This window comes from Saccostrea echinata, unplaced genomic scaffold (assembly GCF_033153115.1).
Source record: "Saccostrea echinata isolate AGI-Se365-2 ecotype Australia unplaced genomic scaffold, CSIRO_AGI_Sech_v1 ptg000011l, whole genome shotgun sequence".
Taxonomy (NCBI): domain Eukaryota; kingdom Metazoa; phylum Mollusca; class Bivalvia; order Ostreida; family Ostreidae; genus Saccostrea; species Saccostrea echinata.
In genome coordinates this window covers 1,583,462-1,606,054 of record NW_026889760.1, presented here as the reverse complement: position 1 = coordinate 1,606,054, position 22,593 = coordinate 1,583,462, and the positions used below count along the sequence as shown (strand labels likewise).

The 22,593-nt window shown below is 32.8% G+C and overlaps 1 protein-coding gene and 1 pseudogene across 2 annotated transcripts in view; both read right to left on the bottom strand.

The window, feature by feature from the left end:
* Nucleotides 1-22,593, bottom strand: part of LOC133184802 (uncharacterized) — a 54,924-nt gene that overhangs the window by 21,806 nt on the left and 10,525 nt on the right. The window contains exons 2-5 of one of the 2 annotated variants that reach the window (XM_061319877.1): nt 18,219-18,282; nt 17,930-18,033; nt 7,927-8,133; nt 4,144-4,281 (exon numbers count right to left, since the gene is read on the bottom strand). In XM_061319877.1, coding sequence (XP_061175861.1) covers nt 4,144-4,281; nt 7,927-8,133; nt 17,930-18,033; nt 18,219-18,282 — 513 coding nt within the window. The remainder of the gene's footprint in view (nt 1-4,143; nt 4,282-7,926; nt 8,134-17,929; nt 18,034-18,218; nt 18,283-22,593) is intronic. The other variant, XM_061319878.1, reaches the window with a different exon arrangement.
* Nucleotides 270-3,236, bottom strand: LOC133184827 (uncharacterized; annotated as a pseudogene).

The window sequence follows — 22,593 nt, the reverse complement described above, 5'->3', positions numbered from 1 at the left end:
TCCTTCCAGAAGGCATTGATGGTTGGCACAAGGTATTTTCTTTGAATAGTGGTAAACTTTGAACAACTTGGAAAATACAGCTTCAAAAACTTTGCAAATAGTGCACACTTTGCAAAATTATTTCCTGATGTTAAGATGGCAGAAGAAATTTGGAGATCACCTCCATGAAGCCTTCTATTGAGCACTGGTTGGGAACACCATCTATATGCTTCATGCTTATTGGTACATTCCTTAAAAATGAAAAAAAAATGTTAAAATGTCCGTATGTATTATTTCTGTGGTAGAATGAAAACACAGTTGTTTTCTGAGAAACAAGGTGAATTACCCAGTATATATACAGTGTTGATCCTATATTTTCTGTGTGTAGACTCACTAGACTTGTACAACCTTTCACCTTACAACTGTCTTCTATATTAATGCTGGCTAACCTCAGCAGACACTTCTTGTAAACAAGACAGGTCTCATCTTGAGTCAACAAATGTACATTTTCCTCATCTTTTATCTGTATGATGCCAGAACCCACCTCCTCCTGTATATCCCGTTCATCTTCCGCTTCTTCGCCCTCTGTCTCCTCCACACCAAACTCTTGTTCCTCAAGAGTCACTTCCATTAGACCTAACATGTTGCTTGGCCTAAAATGAAAACCGACACTACAATACTACTTACTTTGACAAATAAAAAGCATTTTATTCTTATTTGTCATGATTTTTAAATTGAAGAGGCAGTTCATATCAATATTATATTGGGACCTATTGGTGTTTAATGTAGCAGCATTATTCTTACACAATGTAGGAGAGAGATCTTTTGTGTGAGACAGATGCCACAATGCTCACCTGAGTCACCCTGGCCCTGCTCATCTTCATCAGACCTTAAAAAGATTTCTCTTTACTGTTATGAAGCCCCCCCCCCCCTCCCCATATTGCAACTCCACCAGATGATCAAGGACTTACATAGGCTTCCTGTTCTGGGGATGGGGATTTTTTTAAAGATTTTTTTTACTATTTACAAAAAATATTATCCCTGATTCTAGCCTCATTCTAACCCCAAGGTCCATGATCTGAAAAAAAAAATTAATCCACACTGCATAAATATCTCCATATTAATATGATTTAGTGTAGCCCTGATTCTCTTGAAAAGATTTTTTGAAATTTTCTTCATATTCCCATATAAGACATGTAGTAGTAGAAAATGTGAAAATTTAACGACAAAAGATGAATTTAAGATGACGGACCACAGGTAATCAGAAAAGCTTAATTGAACCTTAAGCTTAATTGAAGTTCAGTTGGACTAAATACCATTCTAGATTTAGAAATGTTCAACAATGTGCGCAGTTGCAAGTCTATGCTAAACATGCTAAAATTTCTTATCCCTCTAACAGAAATTTGTGAGTGCCCATTGTAAACAGGCCTCAGTTGTTCTCCCTGTTGACAAGTTTCCTGATGAATCTCAACAGTTTTCTAATTGCACATCTACCAGTATTTCAAAATGTTCATTTTCATTTTATATCATTCTAATCAAATAATATTTTCCAAAAAGAACCTGCTTTTGACTGTACTTATTGCATGGTTATCAAGAAAAATTACACATACATGTAAATATGTTTATAAATATGATTTGCATAAATAATTACCTTAGAGTAACATTAAAACTAGGTTCATATTCTTCATCTGAATCCAAATCAGTGATGCTTTCTTCAGTCACATCTATTGTTAAACTGCAAATCCAAAGTTGAAAAAATAGCTGATATAAATGTAATCAACTAGTGAAAAATGAAGAAATAGGACAGTGATAATATGTCATTATCCATTTCTTACATCTCCGCTAGCCAAGGGTTTTCAGTCCACTCCACTCCTTTATGGGGAGTGGAGTGGACCAAAACCCTTGGCTAGTAATGTCTTAGTAATTCCCCAGTAGGAATTCGAATAACAACATGTTAACATCACTCAGCAGAGTTCTGATGAAAATCATTTTAGATGTTATTCAGTTAATCCAAATAATGAAATTTATTATGTTTTTACTTACTCAAATGGATCAATGAATGAGGATTCTCTGGTGTTTGCAGTACACAACTTTCTTTTTTATGACTTGGACTGTTATAAAGTTATACACAAGTATTATTTCATAACAAAATAAACACTAATAATGTTTACTTTTCACCAGTTTGTTTTCACAATAATTAAATATTTTTTTTTGAAAACTTACTTTGCCTGTGTGATATGTCATTCAGTATAACTCAATGTTTTATTATCCAAGCAACATTTTATCTTTAAAATTAAAAAAAAAAAAAGCAAAATTATTTGAATTTACCCAGGAGATTCTTCGTTACTTAATGACAGTTGTATTGGCTGCATCAGTGGCTTCTTAGCTACATCTGTATCTGTATTCTCACTTAATAAGAAACAGAACCATGCATTAACAAGGTACCAAGTGAACTTGTTACCTGACGGACTCATAACCAAGTCAACTCGACATTTACCTTAGGGCTGAAGAAATCTCAGATACATCTGGTGGATGAAGGTCTTGTACTCTCTGTTTTCTTATAGGTGTTGAAGAAACATTTTGCTGAAGCGAATAAGAAGCTGAACCTGACTCTGTCTCACTGTCTGATGAAAATCTAATAAATACATTAGATTATGTTTTGAAAACACATGTGTATTTATTTATGACATTTTCTTTTCATGTTATAATACTGGCCGTATGAAATATTTTCAAACACTTGCCAAAAATCAATTATCTAAAATGAAAGATATACATAAACTACTTTTACACATACTCATAGCATTTAGCTATATTTTTGTTGCTTTTTACGATTTTTAAGACAAAAACGTATATATACATTATTACTACGTACCCTTTGGGGGGCCTCAAAATCCAGCGAATTTCGAAGTGCAAAATTACGAGCATTGCTCTGTTCAAACGGATTTTCTTTACAAAATTGATTATACTTATCTTTTTCAAAGTATTAAATTTGTTGTTGTTATTATTATAACTTTGAAAATATTACAAAAAGTAAAGGAAACTAGCAGACCTGTCAAGCAAGATTTTGGCTAGTCCAGCATGCGTTTCATCGAGTTCTTTTTTTAGCATCCATCTGTCATACTGGTCACCGAGGTATATTCTAGTCCTAAAAACTGGTGCCTTGGTGCCTTGTTTCGCTCTGTTCTAAGTCGTTTTTTCTCACATTCTGTCAAAATTCTCGGTCTGCCGACATTTCGCTTCTTCGGACTTGAAGCCATGCTGCTTTGTTTATGCTTTCTGCGCATGCGTAAAAGCATGGAGGGAGGAACGAACAATATTTTCTTGTTGGGGCATACGATAATTTATTTTTCTCTGTAAAAGTAGATTTTTTAGGTTCTGAAACGTATAATTTTATGAAACCCCATACTTTCAAGAATCAAACAAAATTTGCATGGGCCTTGTAAAAATTCTACTTTTTAAATTATTCCAGTTTTTGCGTCACGGTGTCACTTTAAATATTTTATAGCAGTTGTGACATTACTTTTGGAACAACCCTCGTAATACATCCAATTAAACACAATGGATGTGCATCTTAAATTGTCAAATATTAAATTGGGTAAATGTAAGCACCTGTTATAGAACTATAATCATGTTAAAAAATACTAGATTGTGAAATTTTATGCACAAAGTCTTAAAAACACATTGAGTGAAGTATCAATACATTCATAAATACATGCACGAAACTCACTGGATCGAATTGTCAATCAACGAAACAGGCAAAATTTTCTATGGTCTAGATTTCAGGACCAGGAGAGCTAGTACAGTCAAAGCTCGTTCTCGAACTCAATGGAACGAAGAAATTTTTTTTTTTTTAAAAATTCGAGATATCCAAGTATTCGAGATATCCAGGGCAAAATATTTAAAGAATAAGGGGTTAAGACTTCCAAATCACTTCGATATACCCATGGTACACATATTTGAGATATCAGTGTTCGAGATTTGTGAACATTATGAAAGTGAAAATCATCTAATCTGGAATATCGGTACTATGAACAAGAATACTAGTTGATATTATTATTCGATTGGAAGAAAATGCATTGATATATTTTTTTACAGCACAGATTATGTCAAAAATTCCAAACAATAGTGACATATTACCACAAAGAACGTCTGAAAGAACATTACCCGACTGGTGAAATTGATTTCCAATAACAGTATCATTTTTACAAGCTCTGGAACACACCCCTAGATCTCCAAACATGTTACATTCTTGATCTTGTAGGCAATCAGAGGTATTCCTGCACCAGCGTTGATAATAGAAAGCTATACAATGAAAATAAACAAGGTCCATGTTTAAGCGACAAGTATCATGCATTTCCAGAAGTTATACTGTACTTGCAATTTGCAAATATACATGCAGTGTTAAAACGAACTTTGAAAAAACACACTTTGATTTTTTTTTTCAAAGTGCGTTAAATTTGGGATCAATTTAACGGATGTTGAAAATAAAAATCATTACATTTCAAAGTGCGTTAATATCGACCATATTAACACACTTTGAAAAAAAAAATGTGTACTGCTTGGTCAATTGTGTAAGTCAAATATGTGTAATTTCTACAGAGAGATTATCAGATATGGTGACAGATTGATATGTGACGACGGTTTAGCAAAAAGGTCATTAATTATTTGATTTTTATGACAATGGAGATTAATGGACTTTCAATTTTAAAAGAATTGAAATTCAAGGTACTTAGGACTTCCTTATACTTTTCACTGTATTTAGAATTTTCTAGTTTTGTATTTTTGATATGACCCATAGGGGTACATGTACGAGAAATGCGACAAAATTGTGTCCAACTTTATATGCTCATTGAAAATAATTTTCCCGCACAATATGATGCTCTTTTTATAGTTATTTGATAATTATTTAGAAGTATGAAAAAATTGTTTATTCCCGTACAATATGATGGCTTTTTATTTTTTTATTTTTTACAGTTATCTGATTAGTATTAAGAGTATTGAAAAATATATTTATCCGTTTTATATAATTTTTTATTATTATTATTCTTTTTAGATTTATATTGCATTTATTTTTGTAAAACTACTTTGGCCAAAGTATAGTCAGTTGGCTATTGTTGCTTCCACTTGAGCTTCTCCTCCTTAATATAATAGCGTGATTTATTGTTATTATTATTATTTTTTTTTTAGGAAAGCTTATCTCAATGTTTTTTTATTTATCTTTCGGTTGACTAAATTTTTTGTGAGAAAGTATATCAATGCCATACCAGTTATGTAAATACATATATTTTGGTAGGAAAGATAAAAGTTTGGGCTGAGGGACCTTATACCTGCCTTCTCCTTGTTCTCAGAATTAGATAATTTCATCAGTTTTTTCAAAAGAAATATAACAAAATAATGCTGTCTATTACCAAAGTCTAGGTCAAGAATTTTGTGTAATACGTATTTTTTCAAAGTGCGTTAAGTGTCTGCATGGTAAAAAATGGTGATGAACACTCTTAACGCACTTTGAAAAAAAATTAAAATGCGTTGATTTTGTCGCAAATTTAACGCACGTGGAAAAATGTTTTCACAGTGCGTTGATTTTGTCCAAATTTTACCTCACTTTGAATTTTTTTTTTCAAAGACCGTAATTGAAGTGCATTGCCGCAGTGCAAGTCCCTGTTCATGTACCTGAAAACACATCTTTCCCAGTACATAAAAGCAGTGTATATCATTAATATAATGATATCATTAAGGGCTTTATTATAGCCAAGTCGATGTATATAAGTACTTGCATACAGACTAATCCAAACTATGGCATGATCGTATGGTCCATGTCATAAGAAGAGTACTTTTACAAACAGGGGTACATGTACTCGTTTCATGCCTGCTGCATAAATGAAGCCTTTACTTGATGTTTGACATTAACTAAAAGAGAATATTTCCAACGTTGATGCTACATGAACACTAAGACATGTATTCATATCAGTAAAGTAAGTCAATTAATTCATGTTATGAAGTATACACTAAAGTATTTTGTTTAAGAAACTGCTGATGGCATATATATATATATATATATATATATATATATATATATATATATATATATATATATATATATATATATATATATATATATATATATATATCCAAAAAATGAAAAGAAATATCACAGTGTCCGGTAATTAATATGAAAATTAAAAATAACAAGGCAACAATGTTAGTAAAACGTAAGCGCTTTCATTATACTTCTTCAGACGTTTTACAATTCAAAACAATTCAAACATGTGACGTTATAACGCTACCAGGTAGCGTTATAACGTCACATGTTTGAATTGTTTTAAATTGTAAAACGTCTGAAGAAGTATAATGAAAGCGCTTACGTTTTACTAACATTGTTGCCTTGTTATTTTTAATTTTCATATATATATATATATATATATATATATATATATATATATATATATATATATATATATATATATATATATATATATATATATATATTAGGGATGTCAACGAATATTCGAACATTCGAATATTCATTCGATGAGTTGATATTCGAATATGAATTTAAGATTCGAATATTCGGTGTTTTTCAGATTTCATAAAAAGAAGTATTGTGATTTATAAATTTTTATTAGAACAGTGCTGGAATCATCCCCGTTTACTGGAGATCAATTTTGATCGCCTGATTTCCTTCACTTACTTTCTTATCTTATAAATGTACTAAATTATTTTGTTTTGAGTAAAGTGTCAAAGAATTATAAAGAAATGTTTTATATATAATACAAAACGTACTTTCGTAGTTTTTATTAGTTAAATACCATCGGGTCTAAAATCGAGGACAACAAAATGAAAACCGTCTTTAAATGTCTAAAAGACGTGAAGATTATACTTATCAAAATAAATTTAATTGATCATTGAATGAATGATCGATAGAATTAGTCTGTAATCACATGTAATATTTCAGAATAAATGTGTAAATTACTTGATTATCTTGGGTTGTACATAATCCTGAATTTTATATTCATTATCGGAAAATTAGTTAATTACCTAAGAATATTGTCTATGGAAATGTTTTTTTTTTTTTTTTTTAATATTTTAAAAACATTGTATCAAAGATTATAAACATATCTCTTATTAGGCTGATAATTGTAATTAATTACAAGTATTGAAATCTGAAAAGTATACGACTATCCTGCCTTTGGAAAGACGGCTTGTTCCTCAGTTGGAGCTACTATAAAAACACGTGTACCATTTGTTAAAATTATACTTTTCCACATTTAAATCAATTATTTATTTCAAACATTGTCAAATACCAAATGGAATTCCTTATTGTACACCTACAAAAGTCTTCATACAATTTTACTTCCAATATAAGAATACCTACGCTAAACCTTTCATGAAAGTAGGATGATGCATATTTAAGATAAACCAGATTTTATTTATTTTATCGGATATTTCATTGAATATTCGAATATGAATAATTGACAAAATTGACATCCCTAATATATATCTAATATATATATATATATATATATATATATATATATATATATATATATATATATATATATATATATATATATATATATATATATATATATATATATATATATATATATATATATATACAGACAACATAGAAGACTGTTGTTTTCAGTTATGGAGAAGATTGTGGATCAAAGCTTCAGAACCTTTTGTTAAATCTGAAACACATGTCTATATATTTACTTCTAGAATTTTATTACGTTGCTTTTTCGCATAAGATAAACAGTATGAACTTGTATGTTTTTTTTTTTTAATCTTTTCATTCTTCAGTTTCTAATTAGAGTTAAGTAGGTGTTTTTGACTGTGAAGTATGTTTATGAACCAAATGAAATCGCATTTGTTTATAATGATAAGGATAGCATTTAATGTTGAAATCGCTTGAATTTTCGTATTTAATTTTAGAAGAAAACTTACCATTATTTTCTACTTCTTTACACTTTATTGATAAAATTCGACGACTGTGATTATTAACTTTTTTACAGTCAACATCATAGAGCCATGTAACATTCCTAATCTTGTTGAAAACAGTTATTTGTGCCTGAAAAATGTCGTACAATCTACCGTCACGTTCATCGTAATTGAAATATGCCAAGCAAGATGAATTGCATCCTCCTTTTTTATCTACAAATAATAAAATAAGCAGCAGATAAGCTAGAATACACATCACTGTTCAGGTAACCCATTTAACAAGTCAACAAAATAAAATTTTATTTTCGTGCAGGATACATGCATGTCGATTATTATTCAGACCTTACATGGTGTATATATTTTAGAACATTTTATCAAAATATATCTAAGGCTTATTATAAAAACACAATGAGTTGACATAAAGGAAGAACACCAGTATTTAGAGTAGTGATGATTATTCCAACAACTAGGCTCTTTTTTGACATACATGTAGGATTTCATTCTATGGATTATTAATTTATTTCAGTATTCCATGTTTCTCATTGTTTCTGAGGGGCTTTTTACTGAACATGAGGACCAATAAAATACATTATAATAATTAAAAATGATAATATTAATAATAAAATAAAATCTTTTATTTATTTTTTTTTCCCACTTTTAAAAGAAGTATTCCATTTTAGTTTTTGAGAATTTAGGTTTTTATTTCATCTGATCCTCTTAGCTGTCTAGTGTCTATTATGTTACACTTGCTTTATTTTATTTAATTATTTATTTATTTATTCATTTTATTTTATTTATATATTTTTCTTTTGCCTTTATCTCTGTCATTATTACATAAGACATCTTAGTTTGGGATATTCCTAGGAGAGTTTTGATTTCATTCTAAGTTTGTCAAAGATGATTTTCAAATTTTTTTGAAGATGACGTTTACTCAGGGTTTTAGGTAACAAAAGCATATTGCTATAAAGTTAAACTCTTCAATTAAATATTTTTCTAAACGGACAAAAACCATGTAATAGATGAATATCAATTTCAAAGTTTGCTTTTAACTAATTGATGCATATATAAAACATCAAATGTAGATTAACGGTAGTGCAGTGGATATTCAAACTTTTTTTTTAAAAATCAGTTTTTAACATTATTTCTTTCATAGATGACAATGTTTTCTCTAAGTGCATCAGAGGAACATAGAGCTGAAAAACAAACAGACCAAACAAATATTTATAAAATACTTGAAAATTGCCAACTTAATATTGATTTACATACAATTTGAGAGAACATTTGCACGCAGAGTAAAAATTACGTTTACACACCAAGAGAAAAAATTGCATACATATAAAGTTTACACCTGTAAGTAAATGAGAGCATGTGAAAGGGATCTTAGATTAAAATTTGGTTCAATTTAGAAAATTGATTGAAGAAGCTCGGTCTCGAATATTTAAACAAGTTTATAGCTTAAAATCTAATTGTCTGTTGCATTGTGTAATACATCCTTATTTTCATTATTTTTCATTGCCAAAAGAGTTTTAATACTTGTTCAGTTATGCTTAGGAAGAGGATCTTGGTCATAGTGCAAATTTCTTAGAGATTTTTCTAATTTTTTCCTTTTTTTTCTTTTTCTTTCTTTCTTTCTTTTTTCTTTTTTTTTAAAGAAATACCTAGAAGCAACTAGGAAAAGAAGTTCATTGACGTATATATCTAATATTTCAAAAATGACACCAGAATTATAGGTCTACAATGCTCAACAGGTGTTCTTCTGTATTACAGTGTACCATTAGTGAAAATTGTTTACATCTGAGCATACCTCATCCTTAAGGCATGTCTTAGGATATTTTCTAAGAAGAATCTTTGAAGACTAATTAAAAATTCCCGCTGAGGCCTCATAGTGTACAGTATATGATTTTGCTACATACAGTTCTAAAAACATTGCGTATTCTAAAGAATTAAGAGCTCTGAAAAAAAATATGCTGTTAACTTTCCGCATTGATTCATTGTTTACGAATGTGAAAAACCTGGACAACAAGATGTACATGTATTAATACATGCAGGTTACAGATAACTTGAAAATTTATGTTTAATTAATACGTGTACAAACGTATTATGATCTTAAACTTAAAACATCGTTATCTAACTATACATCAGTGACTATTTTGCGCCACAATGCTAGTTGAACTTCACGGATATTCAAAATGAACTGTATTTATACGAATAAGTGTATGTCGTTTGTATGACTTATGTCGTAAATCAACTTATTCTGTCGTTTATGACGGATTTTACGATTTATTATCTAATTATTAGGAATTAGAATTTCTGGTAAGTGCGACTTATCATGTCGCACGTACAACTCGGTACTTGTCGTTCGTACAACTCATTATCACATAATTATGGCTTGTTATGTCGTGCCAACTACGATATAATGCGTAAGTGCGGCTTTGTATCTCGCACGTGCGACTTAATATCTCCTTTTTGCGTCTTATTGTCTGGCAGGAGGATAAAACGAAAGCTCAACTAGGACCTCGGCCAGCTCGGGTCATCCGCAAATAGTTCGTCATTTTGCGTAGTAATAAAATATTACATGAACTCTTCAGGCATTAAAGGCACTAAAGTAAATTCATCTATATATATACGGTGACCGCAGGTCACCTTATATTTCAATTGAATTTTATTTAATAAATTTTAAAAATCTTACTCAAAACAATTATATTAGTAGCTTTATATCTATCTACATTCTTATAGATTGGCACTAACGTGAAAGCAATAATTTTAACGTTCAAACACAAGACGAGTTGTTAATGGGTCAGGACCATAAGAAGCTGTGTCGGACGCCTCCCCCTTCCCCCAAAACAATTGTGCCAGTATATTCTATAAAAACAAAGAAAATTCTTTTCTTGTGCCCCCTTTAATCATTTTTCAAGCCCCTTTCAATAATTTCTCAAGCATCAGCCTGGCATTGCACACATTCGTAGATCTAATTCATAAATAAATTTGATTACTTAACAATTTTTTGGTTTCATTTTAGGATTTAAATGTTAATAAGGTTAATCTTTTCACAAATGTTAATTGCTTAACTTTTTCAAACAGTATTATTATTGGCCGCTGGAGCAGCCGACTATTTGTAGTTTTGTTAGAAAGTGCACAATGGGAAATGAGTCATTTATTTTAAATTTACTTTATTCATTCAGTTTCATCATTTATCATTTAAGAAACTGGAATCTTGCTAAAAGACTTTTCAAAAACAAAGGCAACAAATATGAAAATAAGCATCTGAACATTTTATCATGTGAAGAAAAAAATACTTATTTCACTCTATGCTTTCTTTCTACCTTACATAAACAAAGATTTATTTACTACTTTCATTCTTTTATATCATAACACAAATAATAAAATATGAAGGAAATGAAGATTACGAACAGTTATCAAATTCAAAGTCCATTGAAACAATATTTTACATGTTATTTGGAGCAGAGCAAACACGAACCTCCTAAAATCATCAAAGGCGGGACCAGCCGCCAAAGAGGAGCAAGCACCTTTCCGACCAGCCACACCCGCCATGTGCTCATTGTCATGATAAATGGAAAAAATCGTTGACAATTCAGTGTTTAAATAATGGCTTAACAAACAGCACGAAAAACGTCAAGCAGAATTCGACTTAATGATAGATTGTATTTGCCGACAAGGTCATTGTATCGACCATAGAACCTGCAAAATGATGAACGTAAACTAGATTCTTTTCATCCCCGTTTCATCAACACGCCTGTCAATATTCCGCCCTGTTTCAGAAATTGTTCGCACCCAGATTTTTTAATATCTTGAATTTATTTTCAAACAAGTTTTACAACTGATGTTCAACTACAAACATATGCTAAAAAATGAAACAAGAGACCCAAGGGCCTTAACGGTCACCTGAGTATAATACAAGAAATTAGAGGATCCATAGAGTATGAAATGAACTGAAAGGTGAAGCTTTGTTGCCCAAAAGCAAGAAAAATAGGGTGATCAGAATCAACAAAATAATTAGTCTAGTATTCATTAAAAGTTCATAAATTAGGTTTTAATCTGTTCCCCATTTATCACTCTCACCAGACAGTATATAAACAAACTATCAGTGCTTCTGTACTCTTTTAATTCCTTGTTGAAATACATTGGCCTCTCTTGGTCTTTGATGAACATTTAATAAGACAAGTTATTTTTGTCTCATTTTTATTTATCTATTACTTACAAGTCTACCTATTAAAACTATGAACTTAAGTACTTTTTGTATTATACAATAAAAATTCTTGCATAATTCTCTTATTCTATTAACCTTTCAAGTACATTATTTACAGTGATTATTCATCACAAGTAATTGGCAAAGGGGAATAACTCCTCTCAGTAGAATACAAATTAATAGAGCCCTGGCCTGGACCAGAACACTTGACCAAATGGTCCTGATGTTCAAAAATCTGGTAAAAATACCCTTCCTTATTAAAACTTTTACTTTTTTGCCTCTGATATGCCAAGGTGCAAAGAAGATTTTTAAAGCATTAATGCGTTTTCACTATATAATAAATAGAGCCCCGACCTAACATCAGAACCTCTGATCCAGGGGTCATGAAATTCACAATTTGGAAGAGGCATCCTTGCTTATCATAACTATGTATTCAATTAAATAATACCCAGGAACAGAGACGAAGATTTTCAAATAATTAATGAATTTTTACTATATAATCGATAGAGCCCCGCCCTAACACCAGAACCCCTGACCCTGGGGCCATGAAATTCACAATTTTGGAAGAGGCATCCTTGCTTATCATAACTATGTCTTCAATTAAATAATACCCAGGAGAAGAGAAGAAGATTTTCAAAGAAATAATGCACTTTCACTATATGATCTATATAGCCCCGCCCTAGCACCAGAACCCTTGACCCTGGGATCATGAATTTCACAATATTGGCAGAGTCACTCTTCCTTATCATAACTATGTATTCAATGTGTTTCAATAATACCCAGGAGTAGAGAAGAAGATTTTCAAAGAAATAATGTACTTTCATTAAATGATCTATATAGCCCCGCCCTAGCACCAGAACCCCTGACCCTGGGGTCATGAATTTCATAATTTTAGTAGAGTCTCCCATGCTTATCATAACTATGTATTCAATTTGTTTCAATAATTCCCAGGAGTAGAGAAGAAGTTTTTCAAAGAAATAATGTACTTTCACTATATGATCTATATAGTCCCGCCCTAGCACCAGAACCCCTGACCCTGGGGTCATGAATTTCACAATTTTGGTAGAGTCACCCTTGCTTATCATAACTATGTATTCTATTTGTTTCAATAATACCCAGGAGAAGAGAAAAGGTTTTCAAAGAAATAATGTACTTTCATTATATGATCTATATAGCCCCGCCCTAGCACCAGAACCCTTGACCCTGGGGTCATGAATTTCATAATTTTAGTAGAGTCTTCCATGCTTATCATAACTATGTATTCAATTTGTTTCAATAATTCTCAGGAGTAGAGAAGAAGATTTTCAAAGAAATAATGTACTTTCACTATATGATCTATATAGTCCCCCTTTAGCACCAGAACCCCTGACCCTGGGGCCATGAATTTCACAATTTTGGTAGACGACTCAATGCTTATTACAATCATGCCAACAGTTTGACTGCTTGATGTTCAGGAGTAAAGAAGAAGATTTTTAAAGATTGCGTTAATTTTGATGGTTTTGGCCCCACCCCTCAGGCCCCAGGGGGGCAGGGGCTACGAATATCACAATTTTTGTTCCCCTTTACCCATACATGCTATATGCCAGAATTGGTTGAAATTGGTTTGCTGGTTCCAGAGAAGAAGCTTAAAATGTTCAAAAGTTTACTACCGACGAACGACGGACGAAAAGAGATAGCAATAGGTCACCTGAGTGACTCAGGTGACCTAAAAAGGTTAAGATAGCAAACGGAGATCGATCTAAACAAGAGGCCCAAGGGCCTTAACGGTCACCTGAGTACAATACAACAATTTAGAGGATCCATACACTGATAAATGAAGCTTTGTTGCCCAAAAGCAAGAAAAATAGTGTGATAAGCATCAACAAAATAATTGGTATAGAATCTATCTGTCCCCCATTTATCACTATTACCATGCAGACTATGAACAAAATGTCTATTTTTAACCCCATATTATTACTTCTCACATTGGTCTCTCTTGGCCTTTGAAGAACATTAAAAAAGATAAGTTATTTTTGCCTCACTTTTATTCATCTATTTTTTCCAAGTCTACCTGATCAATAAAACAATGAAAGTACTTTTTGTATTATACAATAAATATTCTTGCATAATTCTCTTATTTTATTAACCTCTCAAATACATTATTTACAGTGATTAATTATCAAAGGTGAATGGCAAAGGGGAATAACTTTGCTCAGCAGAATACAAGTTCATAGAGCCCTGGCCAGGACCAGAATACTTGACTAAATAATCCAGGTGTTCAAAATTCTGGTAAAAATACCCTTGCATATTAAAACTTTTACTCTGTTTGCCTCGAATATGCCCAGAAGAATACAAGATTTTCAAAGAAATGCATGTTCACTATGTTATTAAATAAATAAAGCCCCCCTCCCCCTTTACACCAGAAAATCTTACCCAGGAGCCATGAACTAATAATTCTGGAAGAAGCACTTTGCTCATCATAACTATACACATGTTTCTTTGCTTTATTACCAGTAGTAGAAAAAATATTTTGAAAGAAATTATGCATTTTCACTATAATATCAATAGAACCCCCCCCCCCCCCTTCAGAAGAACCCCTGACCCAGGGGCCATGGATTGCACAGTTTTGGAAGAGGCATTCTTCCTTATCATAACCATGCACTTCCTTTGTTTGAACAATACCAAGGAGCAGAGAAGAAGATTTCGAAAGAATTTATGCATTTTCCTTATATATCAATAGAGCCCCGACATAACACCAGAACCCTTCATCCAGGGGCCACAAAATTCACAATTTCTGAGGAGGCTGTCATGCTCATCATAACTATGCACTTAGTTTATTTAATATCCAGGAGAGAGAAGATTTTCAAAGAAATAATGCATTTTCACTATATATATATCAATTGAGCCCCACCCTGACACCAGAACCCCTGACCCAGGGGCCATGAAATTCACAATTTTTGAAGAGGCAACCATGCTCATCATAACTATGCACTAAGTTAGTTTATTTAATACCCAGGAGTAGAGAAGAAGATTTTCAAAGAATTAATGCAAATAATTAAGAGAGCCCCCCCCCCCCCCAACACCTGAACCCCTAACCCAGGGGCCATGAAATTCACAATTTTGGAAAAGGCAGCCATGTTCATCATATCTATGTTCTTAGTTAGTTTATTTAATATCCAGGAGCAGAGAAGAAGATTTTCAAAGAATTAATGCATTTTCACTATATAGTCAAAAGAGCCCCCCCCCCCCCTTACACCAGAACCCCTGACCCTGGGGCCATGAAATTCATAATTTTGGAAGAGGCACTCTTGCTCATCATAACTATGTACTTAGTTACTAAATTTAATACCAAGGAGCAGAGAAGAAGATTTTCACAGAATTAATGCATTTTCACTATAAAGTCAATAGACCCCCCCCCCCCCCAAACACCAGAACCCCTGACCCTGGGGTCATGAAATTCACAATTTTGGAAGAGGCACTCTTGCTCATCATAACTTTATACTTGGTTTGTTTTTTTAATACCCAGGAACAGAGAAGAAGATTTTCAAAGAATTAATGAATTTTTACTATATAATCAATAGAGCCCCGCCCTAACACCAGAACCCCTGACCCTGGGGCCATGAGATTCACAATTTTGGAAGAGGCATTCTTGCTCTTCATAACTATGTACTTAGTTAGTTTATTTGATACCCAGGAGCAGAGAAGAAGATTTTCAAAGAAATAATGAACTTTCACTATGTGACCTATATAGCCCCACCCTAGCACCAGAACCCCTGACCCTGGGGCCAAGAATTTCACAATTTTGGTAGAGGGTTCAATGCTTATTACAATGATGCCAACAGTTTGACTGCTTGATGTCCAGGAATAAAGAAGAAGATTTTTAAAGATTGCATTAATTTTGGTGGTTTTAGCTCCACCCCTCAGGCCCCAGGGGGGCAGGGACCAGGAAATTCACAATTTTTGTTCCCCCCATAGATGCTATATGCCAAATTTGCTTGAAATTGGTTGAGCGGTTTTAGAGAAGAAGCTGAAAATGTTCAAAAGTTAACGCACGACGGACGACGCACGACGACAGACAAAAACCGATAGCAATAGGTCACCTGAGTGACTCAGGTGACCTAAAAATCCCACTAACAAGGGAAATTTGGGAACAGGGTTATAAAACACAGATCCCTAAATTCAAGAGATGGGATCAAGTGCATAAGAGTGAGCATCCTCCTGCGTATGGCATGATGTACCAGTAATAATGTATCATTTCAATACGGAGAAGACAGGTCATCTAGTATGGTATATCAATAAGGAGACAAAAGTGTCCAAAACAGTAACCAGAGGACACCAATGTGGAGAATAGATTAGATGACCTCTGATTTCCCTACTAATTTTGTACTGTATAAGGTGACCTCTGGTCTCCATAACATATACAATTTTATGTGACCTCTGGTCTCCCTAATGATATACTATATAAGGTGAACTCTTGTCTCTCTAATAAGGTTCAATATAAGGTGGCCTCTGGTCTCCCTAATAATTTACAGTATAAGTTGATCTCTGGCCTCCCTACTAATGTACAATATAAGGTGACCTCTGGTCTCCGTGTTCCTATTCAACTTTTGGTTTTATAAAACTTTTTTAACGTAATACATAACCTCTGGAATCCGTATTCCTATTCAACTTTTGGTTTTACAAAACTTTTTTAACGCAATACATTACCATATAACTTATATCATATATGTTAAAATATAACAGCCAATATTGTTCTTTACCCCCTATTGCATATTTCCTAACATCAGATGAAAGAAATGCATTTCTATTTGTTGTATATTACATTTGTAAAGGCTTCCCAGTAGAACGATTTAATCTACTTTCACTTTCACTTAGCTGAGTAAACAGGTTTGATAGTTGTGAATGAAAAGATGACTTTAGGTCCTATTTTAGTGTACGTTTTATCCTTCTGCTATTATCTCGGTCGTACGACTTAGTATCTCGTAGGAAAGACAAAGGGAAAATATACCTTATATGTATCAAATCTTTGAAGGTTTTTTTTTTCTTTTGTGTGTGTGTGTGTGTGTGTGTGTGTGTGTTTTGTTCTTTTTATCCCCCCCCCCCCTCTAAATGGATGAATTAAGCACATTAGATGCCATCTATATAAGAAGAGAAACAAAAAGTTCAAAATTAAAGTAACGTTATCATTATGCCTCAACCAAACAGTGTTCACGGTCAAACGAACACAATTTCCCAGCTGAGGGTGAGTATGCTGTCTTTTATAAAAATTAAGAATTTTTCAATTGAAATTTATTTATGACAATTTTCATATACAAATTTAAATTGAAAAATTCTAAATTTTTGTAGAGGACAGTGCCATAGTCCGAGAAACTTATGATAATCTGGTGATTGTCAAAGCCCATGAGCGCATTCTTATTCGCAGATTCCTTTGTAACCGTGATCAGTGTCAAATTCTTAATTATTTTATGATTCTTTGTTTCATGTTTGTTACAAGGATAACGATGTGAATGAGTTGAAGGGACAGTAGGAATATCTCGCCAAAGAGTCTGTATCTATAGCCACTTATTCTAACAAATACCTGTATTACGTTTAATCTTCCGAATTTAAATATGACTGCTTTAGGAACCCTTTCATTAATCTTTAACAAGTAAAGTTAGCCAAGAAAAATTATATACAGAAAAAAGTAAAACTTTCATTGTAGGAATGTATCCATAGAGATGATACAGATGCAAAGAAGGTTTGGCTTTGGATAAATTTCGATTAAGCTTCTGTTGAGTGAGCTGAAGGAGACTTTTAAATAGAGAAAAAAATCATGTATATTACCTGTTAAGTTAAAGGTATTGACAACCTCTTTTAATTCTTCAAGTGGTTTATTACATGCTTTACCCTCTGTAGCGTACCTCAGAGCTGTCAGTGGACAAATGTTTCTGAAAGAATTTTTCTTGAAAAATTATTAGGTGACCTTGACGAAAAAATTAAAAGTCTCACTGTTCTCAGGCTTGGCATCTTTGAAGTTCATATCAAGTTGAAAATTTGAATGTTGATTTTTAGTACATGTAGTTAATAAGAACATTTAACTGGTCCTTAAAGAAAGTAATCTGAATTTTCTTACCTGACTGTGTATCTGGCTGCTTCATTTTCTACAAGTGAAATCGTTAAAACTGTCATCCAGAAACCTTGACAAATGAAAAAATTCAGATTACAGTTCGTAACGCTATCTTTTATATTGGAATCATTTTAATTTATGTGGGTTAATGTTCGCGGGCAATCAAAATTCTGTTGGTTACGTGGGGACGTAATTTTGTGGGTAACTCGTATATACAGAAGATTCAATGAATAAATATACTGACAAAATAATTGTTCATGGGGATGTAAGTTCGTGGATTAGGGTGACCCACGATCATAGGTCCCCCACCAACATTGATGATTCAACAATATCTAAGAAATAAGTATTAAGTTTAAAACTTCACTTGGAATGAAATGGGTCGTTTACGTGATCAAATCGTCTAAGAGGCCTTCGACCCTCAGAGGTTTTGAATATGTGATCGAACTGCTTCATTTCACAGTTTTTCAACATGTTTTAGTCTTCTTATTCATTTCTTATATAAAATTTGAGACGGACAATTACATGTAAATATTGAACGAAATCTCCGTCGTAGATTGTGGCACAAGGGCACAAGGTGTAAATCGGCTTGGTGAGCAACGTCAACATTGAAATCCTTTGAAAGCAAGGAGTTCTGTTTTAAAGAGAATATATATAGATTACTCGGAGAATCTTACTGTTGTATCTTTAAAGACCACAGACACTTGTCTCATCAATTATACTTTTGGGAGAAAATTATTACAGAAACAAGTGCCTGTGCTAAAAAAAAGATAAGGATATCCATTTTTCTTGCGGGGCTGGACTGAAATTCATGAAATGCACTTTATTCAGAATGACTAAGTAAACATAACTTTTCATTACAGAGTTTAATTTAACATAAGAATTTTTTCAGGATAGAAACAGGGGAGGGGGATGTTAAATGGAATAAGTACTGAATTTCTTCAGTTTTATTTTGATGCAACGTGTTTATCAAATAACATCAATATACCACCAACTTGTAAAATCAAATATATCAAAACTCGGCTATTAATGCATGTAGACGCATGAATAGACTGACAAATCAATTCACTGTTTACAGAATTTCGAATTGATTTATGGCAAGCCCTTTTACTATTTATTCGTAAAATAAATTTTCACTCAAAATTACAGAGGTATCTCTTAATTTAGAGAGATATCTCTTAAAAAACAGAGATATCTCTCAACTTAAAGAAATATCTCTCAACTTAAAGAGATATCTCTCTAAGAAAGAGATATCTCTTTCACTTAGAGAGATATCTCTTACACTAAGAGAGATATCTCTTTTACTTAGAGAGATATATCTTCCACTTAAAGAGATATCTCTTTTCCTTTGAGAGATATCTCTTTCGTTAAGAGAGATATCTCTAAGTGTTAAAGAGATATCTCTTTCACTTAGAGAGATATCTCTTTCACCTAGAAAGATATCTCTTTTACTTTGAGAGATATCTTTCCAAGTTAAAGAGATATCTCTCTAGGTTTATCTTAAGAGATATCTCTCAAAATGAAAGAGATATCTTTCAAAAGTGTCCATAAGAGATATCTCTCAAGCAAAACGAGATATCTCTTTACTGTAAAGAGATATCTCTCTACATTATTTTTATTTAAAAAGCATTTTTAATGACTTCTCCCTTTACCGGAAGTAAGCTTTATATTCACGAAAATGCATTAAATCAAAACGAAAGTAGAGACGAGAAAGTAGAACATGTGGTGTTTTATGGTATTTGTGAGCAAATTACTGACTTGCAGGTGTAACAATGACCCCAAGATACGACACAAAAAGGGAGCTGTCCTTCTACAAGTGCTTGATCAACTGATTTAATGGAAAGAAGTTCAGAGTAAGAAACTTAGCCGATCATGAAACATCGTAAACGTATCACAGGGGCTTGCTCCCGAAATGTAAACAATATAAATTAAAAAATATATATATATTAAAACCCATCGTGATGACTGATACAATTTAGTACATCTACAAATATTTCTTTCTTTTTATTAACATTGTTTACATTCCGGAAGCACCCCCTGTGATCGTTACCTGCATACGAGTTGGATACCTTATGTTATTAACATGTTATTAACGCGTTCAACTCGACATTTAGATATATCGACGACGTATTGTCAATCAACAATGGCTATTTTCATTCTTATGTCGATACGATATATCCTGGTGAACTTGAGATAAAAGATACCACAGAGTCTGACACATCTGTTTCATATTTGGATATTTTACTTGAAAAAGACGTTAATGGTAATCTAACAACCAAGCTTTATGATAAACGTGATGACTTTAACTTTTCAATCGTCAACTTCCCTTACGTATGCAGCAATATACCTTCATCACCTGCATACAGGGTATATATCTCTCAGTTGATTCGATATGCAAGAGCATGCTCTACGTATGTACAAATTCTAAAACGAGGTAAATTATTGACAAATAAGTTGATGAAACAAGAATATCAGCTGTCTCGTTTAAAGTCATCATTTCGTAAGTTCTTTGGTCGATACAATGACCTTGTCAGCAAATACAATTTATCATTGAGTCAAATGCTGACTGACGTTTTTCATACTAATTGTTAGGCCATTATTTACACACCGAATTGTCGACGGATTTTTCCTTTATTTCCTGATCATGACAAGGAGCACACGGCGGGTGTCACCGGTCGGCAGGGGATGCTCACTCCTCCATGGCACCTGATCCCACCTCTGATGTTCGTTATCTCCATATATTTCATAATCTGAACCTCAAAATGTTGAAAACAAATAATTTGTCCTCCCCCCCCCCTTTGTGCCTGTATGTAAGGGGGGGGGGTTAAAATGTTATAAGTGAAGAAAAAATATATGTAATTTTCTGTATTTATCATCTTGAAAATAGTTAGTTTGTCCTTCACTGGTATGGAAAGAAATAAGCTGACTTGAAAAATAGCCCTCTATCCCCCTTCTTAGAATGAAATGATTGTTCCCTTAATTTGAAACATATTTAGCTTTCCTGTGCTGAAGGCTCAATTGAGCTTTGAATTCAGATCTAAATTTGTGGATCAAATGAAAGATGTTCATAGTTTAATTGACCCTTTAGGGTAGTATGGGGCAACAATGGGTGATCAAGTTTTACATTAGAATATGTAGGAATTTTTTTATAGAATCTCTCAATCAAGCTAAGGCATAATTGTTCATACAGTAAAATTTCATTATCTCAAACTCGATTGGACCAAGAAAAAACTTTGAGATATCTGAGGATTCAAGATATCAAGGGTATATTACTTAAACAATAAGCAATTGGGACTTCGACATATCCATGGTATTCGAGATATCTGAGTGTTCTCGATACTGAAGTTCAACTGTATTTACATGGAAGCATTAGGTTGTGTATAAATTTGTACGTTCAACCAAATTTGTTCAAATTATGACATGGGGGGTATGGTGGGGCCATTATGAGCAATTAAAGTTTTACAAAGGAATATATATGGAAATAAATCTTTAAAAATCTCTTCTCAAGAACAATAAAAAGATAAGTAATATTTCCAAGGAAGCTACTGGGATCCTCATGTCTCCAGGGGCTAGGATTGAGCCAGCTAGAACAGGCAAAACAATCAAGTTTTACTTCGGAAGATGGGGGGGGGGGGATCTGCTTATAAAGAACAACATGGTCATAGTGACTAAGGTGATCATTGTGGCCATGGGCCTTTTGACTTCATGTTTTTCTAGGGCAGCTGCAGACCACTGTATTTAATTTGAAAAGATCAGTTACATGTAATGATTAATGAAACATCCCCTACAATTTTTTTCTGTCATTGTTTCAGATATGAAGTGCAACAAGGGTATGTCCAACACACTTTCTGTGACACTTGTTTTTGAATGCGAAGGATGTCCAAGATTCCAGTGATTGTAACAAGTCAATATGATTACCTGAAAAAGTGCGAGTTAATTTTTACATGTGTATGTATTTTTTTTATTATAACTTAGAAATATGCTGTTAACAACATTGAAACGTGAAATAGATCAATTCAAAAAGACACTATGTTCTCTTAAAGTCTTAAAAGATTTTTCCTTGTGTATGTGTAGGTCACAAGTACAGTCTGCAGAGACAAGCACTTCTATCATTGAGGGAAAGTCTGCATTGTCAAGTTCTTTGCATAGACAGAAAAGAGATAAGCAATGGGGTGTATGGACCAGACTAGGATTTAAGTCAGGGCCCCCTGAATCAGTAGTCATTTTCTCTACCAATTTAACTATCTGGCCACCAGAAATTGAACCCACCTGAATGCCCTATATGGATATGTGGAACTCTGAAATATCCAAGTTTTATCAATAAGAGAGGTTTTACTCCACCTATGTCAAGTGACCATAATTTAACAATTCACTGTATACACTT